Raw genomic sequence first — 21,884 nt, forward strand, 5'->3', positions numbered from 1 at the left:
CACCTGTACTAGCATATCTGCTAGCAAACTGACGCTGTCATAATGCTAATCCCCCTGCTAGAATTATGCCAATTGTATGCCAGCATATTATGCTAGAAATATGCTAGCATGACTATGCTAGCACCAATGGCACCATTTTGAACACCTGTACTAGCATATCTGCTAGCAAACCATCGCTAGCATAATGCTAGAAAAATGCTGCTAGCGTGGTGCTAGTACCATTTTCCTAGCATTGTGCTGGCAACAGTTTGCTAGCAGATATGCTAGGAAAGGTGTTCAAAATGGTGCAACCAGTGCTAGCATTCTGCCACTTGAAATTGTCAATAGGGCTGTGTCATATTTACCTTTCCAAATTCCTTGAAATTAGATTGCTCGTAACCTTCTTTCATTTGTGTTTCTTTAAATAATACCTGATGTAAAAATAAACAATACACAAAAGGAGGTCTCATATTGGTCATTCTAAAGTCTATTGAACATACCTCGTATCCAAATTCTAAATATTTTTCATCGCCAACAGAATGAAATACGAGGGATAATTTGAAGCTTTCCTCGCACTGGATTTCAAAATAAATGATAGGCTGGATCTTCAGAGATATTTTGTTCGAATAATGCTTTATTATCCAAAGAAATGTTCTTATTGACAGATTCCTCTTTTCTGCCCACTGCTGGGCAAGCGACCGAGTAAGCATTTTTTTTCTTGTATTATGCGTTGCTTGTCGTCATCCGAGTTGTATATTTCCCAATTACGTGGATTGAAAATCAAAGCTATAAGAATAGGTACAAATTAAAATTAAAAGATTAAGCTTACCTACTTGATGGATAAGGTGTTTTTTTTTCTGAATTACTTACGTGGTTTTGTGGAATTTGAATGAATTAACGATGAAAATGAATGCAGTAAAAATAAACTTAGCCACAAATTTGATTCATTTTCTTTTCTGCTTGGTAGAATATTTCAAAAATTTCAAATATTTTTTCAAAATTTATTTATTATGAACTTACACGTACTTAAGGTAACTACTGTAGAAACAAATACAAAATTTATTGAAGTGTTTGCTTCTTTATGGCTGAGTTCGTTTTCTATTGAAAAAATATGTATAAATAGTCAGATGAATTCTTTGTGAAGAAAGAACATAACATTAATCATCGATCATAAAAATATTTCATGGCAACTTTGTCATTCAATAACATACTGTAACTCAATAAATCAAAAATATGGTAACAAAAATTAAAATGTGGTGTAATAGGTATTTAAAATGAGAGAACTAAATTTTTGATCCATCATTTTTCAAAAATGCAGAATCAGAATGATATAAAATAGCATTTTATGGCTCTTGCAAATCTGGAATTGCCCAAATATGACAGAAAGCTCCAGAATGGCTTGAAACTACATATCTCTAATCGACTCAGTATGTTGAGATCAAGGTATGAAGTAAATTTCAGCTTTCCAACTTCATTAGGTGATATTTTGTGGAATTTTCAACTTTAAAAAATCTGCTAGGGTTCATACCAACTTTCAGCTTTCTACAAAACAATTTGATGAAATTTTGATTTCTTTTTCACCATTTCAGTCCATAATATCTACTTAGTGCATTTGAGCTTCTGAAATTTTTGCTGGTGATGTATTTCAGGATTTTCTTTTGATTTAGATGTGTTTAGTTGAAAAAAATTTTCTACCAGTTGGGCTCTTCCCTTGTGAGTTGAAATTGTCCCATGGACAATTTGAATATTTTTCTTCTACCATCCACCGACAAATTTTCAGTCCACACCACCTCCCTCTCAAAAATCTAAAAATAGCTTCTGCTTTAGGAATGGGGCGCATAATATGTTCTCGATCGAAATTTTTGGTTTTGCATTCGCAATGGCGTAGCCAATGGTGGCGACGGGGGCCATGGCCCCCTTGCGACCGAAAATTTGAAGTAAAACATGCAGAAAGGGACGTTTTTTTGTTGTTCTGACCCATTTTTTCTAAAAATTTTCGCTCTTCATTTTCATAAAGTCATGTCGCATCATGACAAGTTTCCAGAAAATTACCTCTAATTTCGAGTTTTTATGCCTAAAAATCTGGCCTCTGACAAAGTGCAATCATATTGATGTAAAACTGTGAAATAAATGAAATTATGGTGTCATAAATGTTTTTATGACGAACTACAAAATGTAATAATTAATGTAGAGATATGTATTTCACTGAACCATACACAAACTTTAGTCTGTTAGCACGATAAAATATGAAATTATGGCATCATAAATGTTTCTATGATGGACTTCACAATGTAATGTGGAGATTCTACTAAACACTAAACCAAACACGTACATCAGTCTGTTAGCACAAAATTCATAATTCAAAAAAAAAGCTATTGAAAAATCATTCGTTTGAACATCAATGTTATTTACATTTGGTACCTACTACGAATCATGTAAGCATGTTATGTAGATATGATGATGTGAAAAATTGAAAATGAATTTTATACAAAAACGTTCTGCTTGCAGAGATATTGCAGCATTCAGACTCATCACTTTTTGTTACACTCGTACAGACAGTAGATTTGGGTAAAATGTCTACAAATTGTTCATATCAGTTGTTGTTCTTGTATATTATAATAATAATAGAATTACTCATGCATCCAATCCGCAGCTTATCTCCTGCCGAATTCAACGCTTTTAAAGGGTAAGAGTAGACGTTTTTTACAATGTAAATTTTTATAAAACTTTCTCAGCTTTCAGCATAACAAAATTTTTCAGCAAACCTGTTGACACGATGACTAAGGACGAGCGGGACAGAATATGCAATAACGCATGTACAAAGGTGGGATCTAGTTGTGGTTCAGGGTTAACATCTGAGCTTATAGACTGCAAGATACATTATGGAGAAAGGGATAATGACTATACCATGAGTAAAGTATGTGAGTGTAAACTTAACGGTGATTACGTTTTCGCTTATGGCAGAGGACAATCGCAATATGGAGTCTGGCGTTATCTAGTTGATGCTAGCACTAATCCTCTGGTTTGCCATCATGGTGAAAATATCAAAGGACCTTTATGAATGAATTTTTTCCGTGCTTTTAAATAATAAATATGTAGGTAGGTACAATTTATTTTATTTTATCCTGTGAGTAGGTACGTAATTACGTATATATAGGTACTAGGTACCTAATGATATTTTAGTTACTTTATGTTTTCAAAAAAATACAGTGGGATGTGTGATTAAGACAATTATTACAACTCTGTGAATTTTTTTTCTCGATTCCCTGTACATTTTATTTAATAATTAACGGTGGTAATATTTCTAAATGGGCCAATGAGCGTACATATTGTTCAGCGAAACATTCAGTTTTCGTTTTGAAATTTGATACTACTGGTTGAATTGGTTCATTCACGTTTAGGGGCTCTCAATGAACTTTTTTTGAAGCACTCAGCTCCCATCCCTCTAGGAAAGGATATGCTTGTTTCCTCAATCAAAATAATATTTTATTTTTCTTGACGTCGATTGAATTTTGAAAAATGTCCCTCCCAAGACTCAAAAAAAGAAATACTTATAACTACCTTTATTTCTAAAATTTTTCCTATCTGAGAATTTTTGGATGCTGTTTCAGTTGTTTTGGCCTCGATTGTATAGATCAAAATATCGCATTTCACAAAGTTTTGAGCTTTCGCTTAGCCTTAACTGATAACTTTTGAAAGTTATTTTCTATCATAAACTGTTTTTCCGCGGAGATTTTTCAAGGTCCAATACATATAGGTACGTTTGTCTATCCACTCAATACGACATTATAGATTATTGAACTTTTTTGAGCTTACAGAGCAACTTTTTGAACTTTCAACATGAACCTGCACATCTATACACTTTGAAGCCTTAGGCCAATCACAACGCAGCATTCAGCGAGCAAAAAGTTTGTCCTAATTTCAGAAAAAAACTCAAGTGTTATGAACTTTTAAGCTTTTGATTAGCTTTGGCCGGAAACTTTCTTAAACTTTTGTTCACCAAGAAATGTTGTTTTGTGTAGCTCTTTCAAGGTACAATATACCTACTGCGTTGTACATAAGTATATGTCAAATAAGCTAAGTACGGTAATATACTGCATGGGTACCATTTGTTTCGCCGCGGACGTTTCGCCGCTGCCGAAAAAAGGTCATTTATGAAAAAGCGATCATTTCGCCGCCACAGTGATACATTACGCAATACACATCGGTTCATACATGAAATGAACTGAATGAGAAGTAGATGCGTAATACACGGCTGTTCATACAAGAAATTTTGTCGAGGCTGCAAATCGTCGATTACAAAATGAGTTGGATGCACACCCATCTTTTTGGAAGTTCATTTCCACTCTGAGGTAAATCCAAAAAGGACGCGATCTAGCTAAGACTTCAAGGAACTCAAATGACCAAAGTGCATAAAAAGGGCCTCCGGCCGAGGAGACCCTTTTTCCATCAGGCCCTTCATTTGTACTCGTAAACATGTGAATAATGTTCCTATTTCCTACTTACTTTACTTTGTACCTAATTTTATAATTCTCATTCTTATAAAAATATAATTCAATTTTTCATCATTACATAATGTTTCACTGTGGCGGCGAAACGATCGCTTTTTCATAAATGACCTTTTTTCGGCTGCGGCGAAACGTCCGCGGCGAAATGTCCGTGGCGAAATGTCCGCGGCGAAATGTCCGCGGCGAAACGTCCGCGGCGAAACAAACAGTTCCCATACTGCATATTATCAAGTTTTCTTTCGAAAGTTTTTTTCAGTCAAAAATTGCTAAAACATCTTGAGACTTTTCAAGCTTGACACGAAAAACATTCACAACTTTTGCACTTGAGAAAGATTTTATTTAGTTATTTACATTACATGAACTCATGCACACTTGAAGCATGAATAGGCACTTATATGTTGATAGCTTTTAGAAGACTGAAATCTAAGCTTTTAAGTACATATTTCTTATGGATGACGTATGTAGTTGACTAAAACTGAATACAATCACTTACAGATCGAATAGTTCATTCATTTTACCCTCAACTTCCTTCTGTATATCTGGATTTTCACGATTGGGTAAACCACTTTTTCATTATACATACTACGAAAATGTAGCATTTTACTCCCGTTTACACATCGCGAAAATACACATTTTCCTACTTTGATTGAAAAAATTCCTCTTTCCATCCCTAGGGATGGAAAAGAAATTCTTTTCCGTCACAGTGTGATGGAAAAGAATTTACGATATATAAGTCAATGTGAATTATTTTCCATCACACTGTGACGGAAAAGAATTTAGAACATATAGTCAATGTAAATTCTTTTCCGTCACAGTGTGATGGAAAAGAATTTCTTTTCCATCCCTAGGGATGGAAAGAGGAATTTTTTCAATCACAGTAGGAAAAAATTTTCGCGGTGGGTAAACGGGAGTAAATATGCTCTATTTTTTCGTAGCATTTATAATGAAAAATATCTTACAAGATAGTAGTCAAAAGTGAATGAATTCACTTTCGTCTACTGTGTTGTAATATACTATTTCCTTTATGATTTTTAAAACTTTTCAAATCGAGAACCCCACTTATAGATTTATTTTTAGGGTAATTCAATTTTTTACGCATGTTTTCATCCAGCTCGCAACAATACACGAACGCAGATTTTTCTTTTTTTTCTATTGTGCTCAAGTACTGAATACTGTCCCATCCCCATTCTACGCATCTATCATCGCAAAGTTCATCTCTTGGTAATATTTGTGGTCCATTGTGAATAACAATGACGACAGTGTAGCGACACGTCAATATAAACCTGTCACAATCAGCTGATGTTGAGGAGATAATTTTATAGATGATTTTAGACACAGGAAGTCTTCCGTTTTCTGAAACCAAATGTACTGGTTTGGGTTTTGGTTTGGTTTGATTTTTTCTGGAGAAAGTGAGTTTACCGTGGACACCTGTTAATTCTCTTATTATGTTTCCAACCGTCTAAAATGAGATATTATTGTGCTTGAAATAAGAAATATTATGTTGTTTCTAAGAAATTCGCCTATAAATTAAATCGATGTACTTGGCTTAATGCAGTTGCAAATTTTTCTGTGTAATCCAATAGTTCCTTAGTTCTTGTGTGCCAAATTGGAATCGTTGTCAAATTCGAACATTCGATTGGGCCTGAAATGGGCGTTTCAAAGAGATAAGGCGCTAACATGTTATATTCTTTTACACAATTAACAATTATTCTCCGATTTGCAAATGCCATCCACAGTTTCGGGTAACTGTAGCTCTTTGAAAATTTTGTTTTGACTTTCCTATTAAAATTTAAAAAATTTAGATGTTTACTAAGTACATTGACAATTTTTTTTATTATATACAGAGATAATTTCTAAATTATGTATTTTTATTTGAGTTTTCAATTTTTTTTTTTTTTTTTTTTTTTTAGTGTGTGTAGCACACTGTTACTTTCGTTCCGAAAGTTGAAAAATTCTTTGGCTCGAATGTTCTCTTAGAGGAATGGACCGACTTTTTTGAATCTTTCATATGTAGGTGAGGCTTAACTTGAGGGAGGGAATGTCGTAACTATAAATGTAACTAGAAAACCCGTTAAAACCGCGCATATTGCGCGGTTCTCCTAGAGCGTGGAAATATAAATGTTGAAAATATATATCCTCCAAAAAAAACTCTTCAAAAAAGAATTACACCCCGCCCACCCCACGATTCCTAATGAACCCACTTCATGAACAAAAATTAAAAATTTCAGTAAGAAAATGTTATGAACTGTTTTTATTCCAGTCAATTTAATGACAAATGTCCAGTAATCTGTCCACTCTCTGCATGCTCCTGCCACCAATGCTATTTTCATTCATTAGATTAAACACTTCATCACAATAATATAGAAAAAAAAGTACTGATATCCTCCAAAAAAACTCTTCAAAAAAGAATTACACACCGCCCTCTCCATGATTCCTAATGAACCTACTCCATGAACAAAAATTAAAAATTTCAGTAAGAAAATGTTATGATAGGTGGAATCCGCCTCTAAGAGAAACAACCTACCACTTCCCCATTTATTGTATGAGACAATCTATGAAACAGCTAATGAGCCAAAAATTTGGCTGACAAATCTCCCACACTCGAGAGACAAGTTAGATTACTAAACTTATTTGAGGGATCTGTCTGCCCAAATTTTTGGCTCATTAGCTGTTTCATAGATTGTCTCATACGATAAATGGTGAAGTGGTAGGTTGTTTCTCTTAGGGGCGGATTCCACCATGATATCATAACATTTTCTTACTGAAATGTTTAATTTTTGTTCATGGAGTGGGTTCATTAGGAATCGTGGAGAGGGCGGGGTGTAATTCTTTTTTGAAGAGTTTTTTTTGGAGGATATCAGTACTTTTTTTCTATATTATTGTGATGAAGTGTTTAATCTAATGAATGAAAATATCATTGGAGGCAGGAGCATGCAGAGAGTGGAATGATTACGGAACATTAAGCTGACTGGAATAAAACCAGTGCGTTTTCAAGGATGATGGCCTGATGGGGGAAGGGGTTGACCAAAAATTCGCTGATCAGTAAAAAAAAGAATTTCATTTTTGTCAAATAAAATGACAAATAGCGAATACAAATTTCTAAAATGAAATGAGAGATGAAATGACAAGTTTGCCAATAATTGATAAAAATAGCTATTAAAAAATTGTTATTTTCCTTTTTGAATTTTTTGAAGTTTCAAAATGGAATTTTTTAGTTTAGGAAAAAGGTAGAAAAAATAGCTGAGTGATACGAGTGAAAAAACGACGTGTTTTTCAGAAATTTGTTCATTTTTTGTCTTCAAAATTTTGGAATTTAAATGTCAACTTAACTATCATTGGTTTGTCTTCAACCCTCCTCGGGGGTTCATGAGGGTTGCTTGATTTTTCAAGTAACACACTACTGAATCATACATTTGAAAAACAAATCTGGACGTGCGATATATCGAATAGTATGTTTTCGAGGTCGCTGAATACGAATATGAACTCATTTTTTGCATACAACCCCTCAAAGCCCCTCTGTGCCCCAAAATGGGAGTCAAAATTTTGAAAAATCGTAAAAAGTCGAGTGATATATCGAATTGTACGTTTTCGAGGTCGCCGAGTGCGAATATGAACTTATTTTTTGGGTCCCACCCCCCAATGTCTTTCTGTGCACCAAAATGAGGGTTAAAATTTTGAAAAATCGTGAAAAGTCGAGTGATATATCGAATTGCATGTTTTAAAAGTCGCTAAGCACAAATATGGCCTTATTTTTTGGGCCCAACCCCGCACAGCTCCCAACTGCCCCAAAAAAGGCCAAAATTTTGAAAAAATGTGAAAAGTCGAGTGACATATTGAATGGTATGTTTTCGAAATCGCTGAGTACGAATATGAACTTATTTTTTGCCTACAGCCCCTCAAAGCCCCTCTGTGCCTCAAAATGAGGGTCAAAATTTTGAAAAATCGTGAATAGTCGAGTCATATATCGATTTGTATGTTTTCGAGACACTGAACTGGAATAACCCTATGCACTTTTTTCCTGCTCCACTTACGATTCCTCAAAATCTCCTTACGCCCCCTAAATAGAATAAAATTTTGAAAAGTCACCAAAACGCCCCCTAAATAGGATAACATTTCGAAAAGTCACCAAAAAACGTGTAATACATTCGAATAGTATGTTCTCAAGATCGTTGAATACGACTACAGACTCATTTTTATTATTTTACTCATTTTACTATTCAAACGTCCTACTAACGCCACAAAATTATCCTCAATGTCTTTAGTAGGTAAGATGTCGATCTTCTTGTCTATCTCAGCTCAGTGTTTTCATTTCGATTGTTTTCCTGTAAAGTTTTCGATTTCATTTTTTACAGTAGACTCCCAATTATCCGACTTTCAGGTTATACGGTACGAATTTATCCGACTTACTTTTCGCATTATGCGACCCACCAAGGTCGGATAATCCAAAAAACATCTAATTTTTGATTTTGGAGTGTAAATAATAATGCAGGATTCAGCATTTTGTATTCTAACAGTGTTATTTTCCTTGAAATCGATCCAACTTATCTCAAAAAATTATAATTTGAGTCAGTATTTCATTGTCTTTTATTAGTCCAAGAGCTATACCACTGCGATTGGGCCGAAATAACTGAAAGCTGGGGATGGTCTCAAAAGTTAGTATACATACCCCTATTTTGAAAACACTTGGTCTGCCGATCCGCAGCTGCTGCTTTAAAGCTCAGTGAAAGCTCGAAAGTTCAAAATTTTTCTGAACTTTCAGCTGAGAAAACTGATGGCTGAAGTTGGTGTCTAAATATAGCATTTTTCGCGCTGAATCCTAATATATCGGTCTGCCGACCCATAAGTTCCGCCAAAGCCCCACCAGACTGGGTCAAAAGGGGAGCAAATTTGACAAATTTCATGTTTTTGGGCTAAATTCTCATAAAAAGCTACATAATCGGGTTAAAAATTATTTTCAAGCAGTGTAACAGAATGCTCTATGGCTAAGATGATTTTTAGACACCGAAATTTTTCAAAATTTTCATTTTTTGAGGGGTGGGGCGTAAGGGGAGTAATAATGAATTCAGCAAATATGGCTTTGTGATACATCAAAATATATGTTTTTTGATCGTATTGTCCTCCAATGCAAAAAATATTGCCATAATCGAATTCTACAGCCCAAAAAACATATATTTTGATATATCACAAGACCATATTTGCTGAATTAATTAATACTCCCCTCATGCACCACCCCCCAAAAAATGAAAATTTTGAAAAATTTCGGTGTCTAAAAATCATCTTAGCCATAGAGCATTCCGTTAAACTGATTGAAAATAATTTTTAACCCGATTTTGTAGCTTTTTATGAGAATTTAGCCCAAAAACATGAAATTTGTCAAATTTGCTCCCCTTTTGACCCAGTCTGGTGGGGCTTTAGCGGCACTTATGGGTCAGCAGACCGATATATTCGGATTCAGCGCGAAAAATGCTATAATTAGACACCAATTTCAGCCATCAGTTTTCTCAGCTGAAAGTTCAGAAAAATTTTGAACTTTCGAGCTTTCACTGAGCTTTAAAGCAGCAGCTGCGGATCGGCAGACCAAGTGTTTTCAAAATAAGGGTATGTATACTAACTTTTGAGACCATCCCAAGCTTTCAGTTATTTCGGCCCAATCGCAGTGGTATAGCTCTTGGACTATATGTACAAAAGTACGTTATTTTTGTTTATTAGTTATTTTATCGGTTATTTGTTATATTTTCTGAATGAAAGCTTGTCGTCTCAAGCGTATGCACTTCATTTTTACGCTTAAAACATAAATTTTGGATTATCCGACCTTTTTGATATCCGACCCACCTTACACCCCCGATTAGGTCGGATAATCGGGAGTCTACTGTATTGGCTACCAATCGAAAACAAAATGAAATCATTTTTTTTTTTTTTTGATGGAAGAAAACATCGAAAATTAGTAGTTCGTAGTTCGTGCTTTTTAAAAAAAACATACCATTCGATATACGTATCAGTCGACTTTTCACGAGTTATTTTGACCCTCATTTTGAGGCACAGAGGGGCTTTGAGGGGCTGTAGGCAAAAAATAAGTTCATATTCGTACTCAGCGATTTCGAAAACATACCATTCAATATGTCACTCGACTTTTCACATTTTTTCAAAATTTTGGCCTTTTTTGGGGCAGTTGGGAGCTGTGCGGGGTTGGGCCCAAAAAATAAGGCCATATTTGTGCTTAGCGACTTTTAAAACATGCAATTCGATATATCACTCGACTTTTCACGATTTTTCAAAATTTTAACCCTCATTTTGGGGCACAGAAGGATATTGGGGGGTGGGACCCAAAAAATAAGTTCACATTCGCACTCGGCGACCTCGAAAACGTACCGTTCGATATATCACTCGACTTTTTACGATTTTTCAAAATTTTGACCCCCATTTTGGGGCACAGAGGGGCTTTGAGGGGTTGTATGCAAAAAATGAGTTCATATTCGTATTCAGCGACCTCGGAAAACATACTATTCGATATATCGCACGTCCAGATTTGTTTTTCAAATGTATGATTCAGTAGTGTGTTACTTGAAAAATCAAGCAACCCTCACGAACCCCCGAGGAGGGTTGAAGACAAACCAATGATAGTTTGATTAGTAGTTGGGTGAGTAGACTTTGTAAAAAAAATTTGAGCCAAAACGAATGATTTTAAGTGGTAATTTTGATTAATTTATTGGACTGACCTTTTTTGAAACACCTACTCTGTCCACCCCTTTTTTTGGACACCCCCCTTGAGCAATGGGTATCGAACGTAGCATCAAATGGTCGAGAATCTAAAGGGGAACATTTTTCGTCATGGTAGTTTTTCTCAAAAACCTAATATTTACGGAGTAAAACGCAAAAAACGTGAATCGGAACCGGTTTCAGCCCCCTAAAAAATTTTCCTCCAGGGATAGGAGAGTCGGCTTTTTTTTGGTGGTTCAGAGGGTTCATCCGAACACATTCCCGAAGAAAAAATTGATGTGCCAATTTTTTCCTTTTTAAAACCGCTATTTACCCGCTCTAGGTTGGTAGGTTGCGCATTTCAACACCATACAACCCAGGTTGTAGTGCCCGCATGTGTTGTGCTTCAAATCTAAAGGTCATTTTGATATTGAGCGCAATAATAATAATTATTGCATACAAACCAAAGCGCCAATTAGTTTAAAAATATTAAAAGTCACTTCTGCAATGTTCAAAGTATATTTGAACAAAATTTCAATTAACTGTTCCTCTAGACAAAGCTACAGCTTCGAATAGGGCACAGATCACGCTGAAATTTTGTTCAAATATACTTTGAACATTGCAGAAGTGACTTTTGATATACGTACATCGATCCCAGCTTTTGTTTGGTTGTATGTACTTAGAATAAATATACTCATCATTTTTTCAAAATTTGTCATTTTTCAGCGTCTTTAGACTGAGCTCAAGCTTGATGTAATCGAGCTACAAAGCTCAATTTTTGTATGAACATCAAGTTTGTAGTGAAAAAGTGCGTTTTAATATTTTGGGTCAATTTTGAAAATTTTTGGGGCCCAAAAAGGGGGGGGTTCAGGGTAAATTTTCAAAAAATTTGCAATTTTATACCCTTGGTCAGTAATGGATAACAAATCAAAGCTATATTCTAAATTTCATCAAAATTGGTTCAGCCAATTTTTCACTTGAGTTTTTTTGAATAAACGCATAGTTTTTGAGAAAATTGCGTTGGAAATATCCCCACTAACATGAATGAAATAGTTTGAGAATATAACTCCGTTGGTGTTGCCGTTTCATGACGCGTTTGGAATCGTGGGAGGGCGGGGTGGCAAGCACTACCGCGTCGCCTGATTATTGCACAAGTAGTGCTTTTTTGGCTTTTGAGGGTCTGCCTCTCTTCCGCTTCTGTCCCGAAATAATTGACTTCCCTTCAGCAGGAACTTCAATGAGCTTGAGATGAATGTGCATACCTATTGTATGCTTGCACAGTGCTGATTTATTGCTGCACGGGGCAGGAGCAAATTGACGTGCATACGCTTCCCTTTGCTCGACTTATGCGAATCACTGGGCAGCAAACCCAAATAAAAAATTGGAAACTCTTCAAACGAATTAAAGTCTGAGCTGAACTGAGCAAGAGGCAGGAGACAGTTCACCTTCCTCCAGGATGATTTTGAAGTTGAAAAATTGTTTAAAAATGTGAAGAAATTGAGAAAATTTTCAGTATCTAATTGAAGAAAGAGAACATAGTGTTTTTAATTCAGGTTTATAACTCAAAATATACATATGAGTTTTTTGACCTTGCTCAGTAATTAGTTCAGTCATATGAAATGAAGAAACTCAAAAATGAACTTCTTGCATAATCACAAAACGAGTTATTTTTCTGGATTTTTTTTTTGGCGGGGAATAAGTATCTACCTAATTAATTTTTCCGGGATTCTTTTTTAGCGGGAAATAATCTATTTTTCAGGGCAATTATTTTTTTGGCGGTGAATAATTTATCTGGATGTGGATAACATATTTTTGAATTCCTCCAGACGGCACCAAAATTCATTCATCAGCTCAAGTTGTGGCTTATTCTTGACCTGTTTATGAGCTACATAATTTGTAACTCAGGCTATACACAGAAAAAAATTCAAAAAATCAAAACATTTTTTCACACAGAATTTTAAAAAATTTGAATGACTGGTTTTCGTCTAAAACCAACCTCTTGGACTTCAACATTTCCAGCCTCAGCGTGATTTTTGATTTCTTCAGAATTTTCGCAAATTTTTCCAAAAAAACGTGTAAACTTTCTAATAATGGATTTTTGGTTTATTCTTGAGCATTTTTTCTTATACGTACCTAGCTATAGGTTAGGTTGGTACATACGAGTACCTATAAGTAAGAGAATTCAAATAATCAAGAATTTTCTGTAAGTGGTAAAATTTTTAATTTTTTCCCAAGCGATCGTTTTTTGTTTTTTGTTTTTTTTTTGGTCTGAAACCAATCCGCAGAGCCCGATGTTCTCCATTTTGTGTCATTCTGCAATCTCTGGCGCGATTTTTAATTTTCCCGGAGTGTTCAATTTTCTCCATGGATGTGGAAACTGATTTGAGCGGCCGAAAACTGAGTTGTGGCGCATTCTCAATCTGTTTAATGAGTTCATCCTTATGGAGACAATTTCCGTGGACACCTCCATTGTGTTTTCTGACCAGCGGGGAAAAAAACTGAAAAATTTAAGATTTTCTGTGCGTGTAAAAATAATTCATATTTGCATGAATAGCTACATTATATCTTGTCTGAAATCAACCCTTGAATCCAAATTTCATCATTTCGAGTCATTCGGAGTGTTAATACGATTTCAGATAGAATTTCAAAATTTCTCCAGAAACCCAGGAAATTAATTTGGGCAACTGAAAATTGAATTGCGGCTTATTCTTGACATTTTGACGTGGTTACATATGAACAGCATTGAACATATTCAACCATTATAGAGTAAGAATTCAAAAAAATCAGGAATTTCAAAATGTATGTACCTATCCCAGTGGATGTTTTTTGTCGAATACCAATCTTCATATCTCTGCCCTTACTACGTAAGTAATATAATATGTTCAATTCAGCACATTTTTGAGCCGTATAGGTGTGAATTGGATTTTTCAAGGAATAGCATGCATTAAGAGCTGTTTTCGAAATTGTAGGTATTTATTTGTACCTATACTACCTAGCATATGCAAGTACACATTAAATTACTTGGTGAATTAAAAATCATCAAACACATCGAATAAAAATATATAATTATTCTAATTTTATGAATAATTACTCCTTATAAAACTACATAAATAATAATTACACCAATTTTCATATTAAATTATCTACTTAATTCATGTTTCATTCAATGTTTCTGATCTGTTGGTATCCATCTCCGGCACTGGGGTCGTTTCAAACAATTCTCGCATTCTTGTTTCAAACTTTTCCTGCCAGTTTTCAAATTCTATTCTAGTTTTCTTTTCATTATAATAAGGAAACCAATCCAACTCTAAATTTCCCTCATTAGGTGTATCGGTCTTGTAACCTAACTTCGTTTTCATATCTGTGTCTAGTTCGCAAACGTAAATAAAACCCGATTTTGCATTCTCATCCCTGTTGGTTGTGCTCATGTATCGAAGACTTTCCCAGCCCCAATATTTGGATTTATCTTCGCAAATTATATCTTCATTTTCGACTTTAGGTTGGTTGTGGATCACAATAACTGCATTAAAACAGCATGTTGATTTTTCAGTATCGCAATCGTGTGATTTGAATTGTACTATCTTGTAAATTATGTTGGGTATTGGCATCATTTTTCCGTGCAGAAACATTTCGTGTTTTTTATTTCCTTTTTTGAGTGTGAGCGTTTTGTAAGTTCCTACGATTATTTTTAGTCTTTGATTTGTGACCTGTAACAAAATTTTCGATTAGAAAGGTGTGATTTTTGAAACAAAATCGAGTGCCTGCTGCCTGGGGTCCATCTGAATTTGATTTATTCAAAGTAATATGTTTAGGTGACGATTTACTCGTGATTATATTTTCATTCTTACTTGGGCTGCGGCGACTAAAAACTTTTCCGAATAATTCAAGGGTTTTTCTGCTGTTTCGAACCAAATAGGAACTTCGACCAAACTGGAACATGAAATCACTTCTGAAGGAGTAGTTTGAAATTGATAAGGTGCCAATAAAGCGTACGGTGACCCATAAGCGCTGCCAATTTCCGGTAAAGTCACATCTTTGAAAACTTTATTTTGATTCGGCTATTCAAACACAATGAAGTTCTGTAGAGGGTACTTGGGACTCCATGTTACCACTCTACAGTGGTAATTTGATGCCCAGGCCGGAGGCTGCACTGAGCCAGGCGCAACGCCATCTGGTGGACTGGTTCAGGGTAGTTGACGGCCGAGAGTAAGTTATAGAGTAGCTTGGCAGTTTCCTTTTATTCATCTTTACGAGTAGTATGAGCTTTCGCAGCTGGCTTATGCCACTTAAGGAAACGCCTTGTTCTCAGCAGAATCTTTCGTCATACGAATGGTAATGTTAGTACATCGTAGTAACGTGTGCTGTATTATTTTTATGTGCTCGAATAAATATTCAGAGTAAATTGCTTTGGCCATTTATTGCGTTTGGTATTTATAAGAGTACGTTTGTGGTAGGTAAAACAGATATAGGTGTCATACACCTTGGTACTTTTGGCCTAAACGGTCTGATCGAATTTAGTGGCCTCAGAGCCAGATGGTATAAGTATTCTGAAGCCATCTAAACGAGAAAGTAGAGGTTTTACCATTACAGTTCAATTTTTATTATATTTGAACTGTTTGAAATGAGCATCTTTCTACGTTTGTGAGAATTTTTACTCACATCCAAGTAATACGTGTACACGTTGTCTTCTGCGTAAAATTGCATTCCTAAATTCTTATCCTTGCACTCTATCTGCAAATCACTTTTAGTTTGTGTTATGAAATAAGTCAAACTTTCCACATTCCACGTTGAAAAGTCATATTTCATGGAGGCTCTTGAAAACCATATAAAGTCCTGCAATAGGTACAACAATTCATTGTTTAGTTTGAGTTTTGGCATGAATTACGAATTGTTTACTTATAGGTACCTATAAGGCATTAAAACATAAGAAATACTCATTTGGATTTGTGAATTTCGAGAAACATAAAAATGTGTAGGTATGTAATATTCTCATTATTAGGTATTGAGTGCATGAACAGGAACTTACCAAGTCATATTTTATTGGATAATCGAAAGGACTATCCGAATCATCTTTCTCAACGTAAGGAGTCTTATTATCACTGCCCAAATTCTTTACGAAATCTAAAGTTTGTCGAATCAATGAAGGAGTTGGCAAAAGCTGATCGAAATGGTGAAAAAACTCAAATTAACATTTAGTTTGACAATTTTCTCATTTGCTCTAAAAAAAAAGTTATTAGGTTGGTAAAGTATATTGTGTACCCGACTGAATAGTTTGAAATCAGACTCTTTGAAAATTTTGTCGACTTCTGCTTTATCATTGTACACCTATTCGTTGTTAAATATCATACGATTTAACATTGTGTATGAAATCAGCCGGACATTTTTTATTAGCTCATTGTTGAAAACCGTACTTAGTACTTACCTCGTAACCAAATTCTATAAATTTGTCTTTAGATTTTGGATCATTTTCATTACGTACTACAGCGGCTAGTTTGAAGTGTTCTTCGCACTTTTTGCGAAGCAGATACGAGTCATCCTCTGTATCTTCAGCATAGTCTCTCACAAATAGAGCTTTCTGATCCAGCGAACGGTCTTCGTTGAATTTCTTTTCCCTATCATAATCGGCTGGACAAGCGATTGCATAAGGGCCAGGATTTTTCGTTGCAGTTTCCCAATCAGGATAAATTTCCAGTGTATCACCATTGAAAATTAAAGCTGAAACAAAGAGTACCCGATGTGATAGGATATTTATTAGAGTTCTATATTGAGAGATAATCTCAGTTTGAATCTTACGTGGTGGCTCGGTTCGAATCAAAGAAATTGAGGAATAAATCACAAGTAGACGTAAAGTGCACAAAATGTTGGTCATATTTTTCGCTAATGAATTCGATCGACTGGCTATTTGAAAGATGAAGAATGAATGTGAAGTTCTGGATGAATTTCAGTTACTTTATGTGTGGTTCAGGTCGAAAGGTGCGACCAGCTCATCAGTACCTACGTATACTGATATAAATATTTGATTTATTACGAATACCTATACCACATTTAATGAATTTCAACACTTTGATATTGAAATTTCAATAAGACAGCACAGTGTGACTTTATGTATGTATCATACCTTGATATGTACTTACCTGCTGATAGCACAGTTGCGTGGCAGAAAAATTATATTTTTGCATGATAACATGACGTCAGTCACATTTGGCATCAGTAATGTCTTGAAATTGAACGTTTTGTGCGTGCTATCTGAAAAATTTGTGTATGTATAGCGTGAGTTATTGTAATTATTGTATACCTGCTTGCTTAGGTTTTGGCATTATGATATCAAATTTGGTGAACGTTTATTACAAATGGTGGTAAATTATGCCATATATTTTTCTCAGGGTGGCATCTTCATAAACAGAAATGAGATATATAGGTCGAGGTACGAGCATTCAATATTTTTCTGTTGGAATTTAAATTGTTTAGAAGACAGAGATGGGCGATTTTTTTATGTTTCATGCTACTTACGTAGCTTGTAATTCTTAAGAATAATAGAACCTGCTGTTCAAACTCCCTTCTTGATACAGAACCATTATTTTTACCTGAAACATTTAGAGTTACAATAAAGAAGCATTGATCAAAAAAAAGAATAAGTACGTTCCTAGTTACGGAACAAGAGTTTGCCGGAAATCGGAAATTCCTGAATGGCTCGAAACCACCAAAAAATAGTTCAAAATCGTTGCCTAGTGTAATGAGAAGAACATTTTTTGATTTAAACTTGCGAAAACCAATTTTAAAAATCTGTGCTCGAAATTGAAAACGTAGGTATGCTGTGAATCATTCATAAATGGAATTCAAGCTGTCCAAATTTATTTTTCAAATTTCGATGAATGCTTGAAAATTTATAATTTTTGGCAATTTTTTGCAAGTTATGCCATTCTTAAATACCTCCACAAGGCACTGAGATTTATCCAGCAGCTCCAGTTTTGGCTTATTCTTGGCCTGTTTATGAGCTGCATATTTTTAACTCGGGCTAGAGAGAAAAAAGTTCAAAACATCAAAAAATTTATTCACACAGAAGAATTTTAAAAATTTGAATGACGGTTTTTGTTGCCTGAAACCAACCTCTTGGACCTTAAAATTTCCATATCGAGCTATGTTGGAGCCTTCAGCGCAATTTTTGATTTCTCCTGCGTTTTTGCAAATTTCTACAGAAAGCTTGGGAACAGATTTGGGCTTCTAATGATCGATGTTTGATTTATTCTTGAGCATTTTTTTCATATATGTACATATAGGTTAGGTATAAGGAAAAGAATTCAACTATAATAAAGAATTTTCTGTAGGGGTGAAATTTTTATTTTTTCCCGGAGTAATTGTTTTTTTGTTTTTTTTTTTTCTGTCTGAAACCAGCCTCTAGAGTGCGATGTTCTCCATTTTGTGTCATTCTGCAGTCTCTGGCGTGACTTTTTAATTTTCCCTGAGTTTTCAAATTCTTCCAGAGGCGTGGAAATTGGTTTTAAGCCGCTAAAAATCGAGTTGTGGCGCATTCTCGACCTGTTTAACAAGTTCATCCACATTGGACAGAATTTCCATGGACACCTCCCGTACGGAAAAATACTATGGTCAACCATAGTATTTTTCCGTACGGGCTCCGGTGTGTTTTCTGACCAGCATGCAAAAACCCAAAAAATTTAAAATTTTCTGATCGTTTACAAATAGTTTTTATTTACATGAATGGCTGTATATTGTCTGAAATCAACCATTAAATCCGAATTTCATCATTTCCAGTCATTCGGAGTCTCCAATACGATTTTAGTTTTCAGGTAGAATTTTAAAATTTCTCCAGAAAACCTGAATATTAATTTAGACAGCAGAAAATGGAATTGTATTTGTGGCTTATTCTTGACCTGTTTATAAGCACTTAAGCAGCATGTTCAATTGTTCATCCATCAGGGAAAGAATTCAAAAAATCAGTAATTTAAAAATGTAAGTACATATAATAATAATACGAGTACCTTAGAGTCAAACCCAGAATTCTCCACTTTTCACCATTTTGAGAAAAACGCAAAAAACTGATGAAAGGTGGGAATCAGTAGTAGCAGGTTTCTGATCTCGCCTATATATAGTGCTTCGGGTAACAATCGAATTGACAAAAAAAAAAAAATTTCAAGTCTTTCCATTGCAGTAATTCACGATATCATTTTGGAGAATTCTGGTTTTGACTCCAAGTATGTAAAAAATATCGAAAATACACGAAAATGCATGATAAAATGAGGGATGATTCTAGATTCAAGTCCGTTGAAAGTATCTCAAGGTTGTTTATAGTCGACTAGAATAAAAAAAAAATTTTTTTGAAGTATTTTTTTCAAAGTTTGACTCGAACCCGGTACTTTTGGATCCCCTAACCATCATGGTATCGAATGAGGTAAAATGTTGAATGGCAATTGATGCGTACCTACTAACTGTACCCAAAACTACCATAATCTCATTTTTGAAAATTTTGGACATTTTTCGGAATTTGACTCTGACCCAGTACTTTGGACCCCCCCGACTACGTCATTGTGTCAGGTAGGTAAAAACGGAGAATGGCAATCGATGCGTACCTACTAACTGTACCCAAAACAATCATAACCTCATTTTTGAAAAATTTGGAGAATTCTGGGTTTGACTCTAAGGTACTCAATATGAGTGACGGTTTCTTGTCTAAAAGAAAACCAACCCTCACCTTAGTATTTTACAAGGAATAGTAGAGTTGTTTCTGAAAGTTGTATTTATGTATGTGCTGTACAATTGTGTAGCATATTATTCAGGTAGGTACAAATTAAATTACTTAGTGATTTAAAAACCACCAATCCCATCCACTAAAAATAACTTATTAATCTAATTTAATGAATAATTGCTTCTTACAAAACTACTTAAATAATAATTACCTACACCGTTTACCATATTGAATTGATTCATATTTCTTTCTGTGTTTCTGACCTGTTAGAATCCACCACCGGCTCCGGGGTCGTTTCAAACAAATCTCGCATTCTTGTTTCAAACTTTTCCTGCCAGTTTTCAAATTCTATTCTAGCGTTCTTTTTATTATAACTAGGAAAATAATCCAACTCTAAATTTAACTCATTAGATGTATAGTAACCTAATTTCGTTTGCATATCTTTGTCTAGTTCGCAAACGTAAATAAAATCTGATTTTGTATTCTCATCCCTGTTGGTTGTACTCATGTATCGGAGACTTTCCCAGCCCCAATATTTGGATTTATCTTCGCAAATTATATCTTCCTTATTGACTTGAGGTTGGTTGTGGATCACGATAACTGCATTAAACCAGTATGTTCTTTTTCCGACGCCACGATTGTGTGATTTGAATTTGACTATCTTGTAAATGATTTTGGGTATTGGTATCTTTTTTCCATTCAGAAACATTTCGTGTGGTTTATTACCTTTTTCTGTCTGGAGTGTGAGCGTTTCGTAAGTCCCCACGATTATTTTTAGTCTTTGACTTGTTACCTGTAACAAAATTTTTGATTAGAAATGTGTGATTTTTGAAAAAAAATGTCGAGTATTGTGATTCAATCTAAATTCAATTCACTTCTCGTAATGTTTAGATGAAGATTTACTCGTGATTATATTTGATTCTTACTTGAGATGCGGCGACTAAAAACTTTTCCGAATAATTCAAAGGTTCTTCTGCTGTTTCGTACCAAATAGGAACTTCGACCAAACTTGAACATGAAATTTCTTCTGAAGGGATGGTTTGAAATTGATAAGGTGCCAATAAAGCATGTGGCGACACATAAACGCTGCGAATTTTGGGTACAGTCACATCCTTAAAAACGGTCTTTTGGTTCCCCTATTCAAACAATATAATAAGGTTCAATGTTTATAGTACTGTATTTCAACTGTTTGAAATGAGTTTCTTTCTACGTTCGCAAGAATATTTACTCACATCCAAGTAATACGTGTACAGGTTATCTTTTGCGTAAAATTGCATTCCCAAGTTCTTATTCTTGCACTCTATTTGCAAATCACTGTCATTTTGTGTTATGAAATAAGTCAGCCTTTCCACATGCCACTTCGAGAAGTCATATTTCATGGATGCTCTTGAAAGCCATATAAAGTCCTACAATAGGTACAACAATTTATTGTTTTATACCAGTTTTCGCATAAATCATAAATTTTTTACTATCAAGTACCTATATGAAAATTTTAAAATAACTACTCATTTGGATTTGTGAATTTCGTTTCGTGAAACATAAAAATGTCTGCAATATTGGTCTGATCTATCTCGAGTTTCTCATAAGATACCTATTTTGCTATTCTCATTATTATTGGGTACACGAACAATAACTCACCAAGTCAACCTTTCGTGGATTTTCATAAATATCATCTGAATCATCTTTCTCAATGTAAGGAGTCTTGTCATCGTCCTTATTTACGAAATCTATACCTTTTAGGATGAATGAAGGCGATGGCAAAAGCTGGTCGAAATGGAACAAAAATTCAAATTAGCATTGTATTTGACAATTTTCATACTTGCTTTATAGAAAAATGATTAGGTAAGCAAGTACCGGACTAAATAGTTTGAAATCAGACGTCTTGAAGCTTTTGTTGACTTCTGATTTATCGTTGTACACCTATCAATTGTAAAATTACATTTCAACATTATGTATGAAATACGCGATAAATTTTTCATTCGCTCGATGTCGAATACCTA

General features: G+C 34.8%; 1 protein-coding gene across 1 annotated transcript; it reads right to left on the reverse strand.

Moving 5' to 3' along the window:
- Positions 1-19,917: 19,917 nt before the first annotated feature.
- On the reverse strand, positions 19,918-21,285 carry LOC135848074 (uncharacterized). Its single transcript, XM_065367848.1, has 3 exons — positions 21,117-21,285; positions 20,811-21,020; positions 19,918-20,677 (listed from the first exon to the last, which is right to left on the reverse strand). The coding sequence occupies exons 1-3, from the start codon at positions 21,261-21,263 to the stop codon at positions 20,123-20,125; spliced, it is 912 nt and encodes a 303-aa protein (XP_065223920.1). The 5' UTR covers positions 21,264-21,285; the 3' UTR covers positions 19,918-20,122.
- Between the last annotated feature and the right edge of the window lie 599 nt (positions 21,286-21,884).

Source organism: Planococcus citri, chromosome 5 (assembly GCF_950023065.1).
Source record: "Planococcus citri chromosome 5, ihPlaCitr1.1, whole genome shotgun sequence".
NCBI lineage: Eukaryota > Metazoa > Arthropoda > Insecta > Hemiptera > Pseudococcidae > Planococcus > Planococcus citri.

Excerpts from the sequence above, each read along its gene's own strand:
- LOC135848074 (XM_065367848.1), bottom strand. The coding sequence starts at position 21,263 with ATGAAATATGACTTCTCGAAGTGGCATGTGGAAAGGCTGACTTATTTC. Across the intron at positions 21,021-21,116 it reads TGTACACGTATTACTTGGAT|GGGAACCAAAAGACCGTTTT; the intron begins GTGAGTAAATAT and ends TTGTTTGAATAG. Across the intron at positions 20,678-20,810 it reads TTTTAGTCGCCGCATCTCAA|GTAACAAGTCAAAGACTAAA; the intron begins GTAAGAATCAAA and ends ATTTTGTTACAG.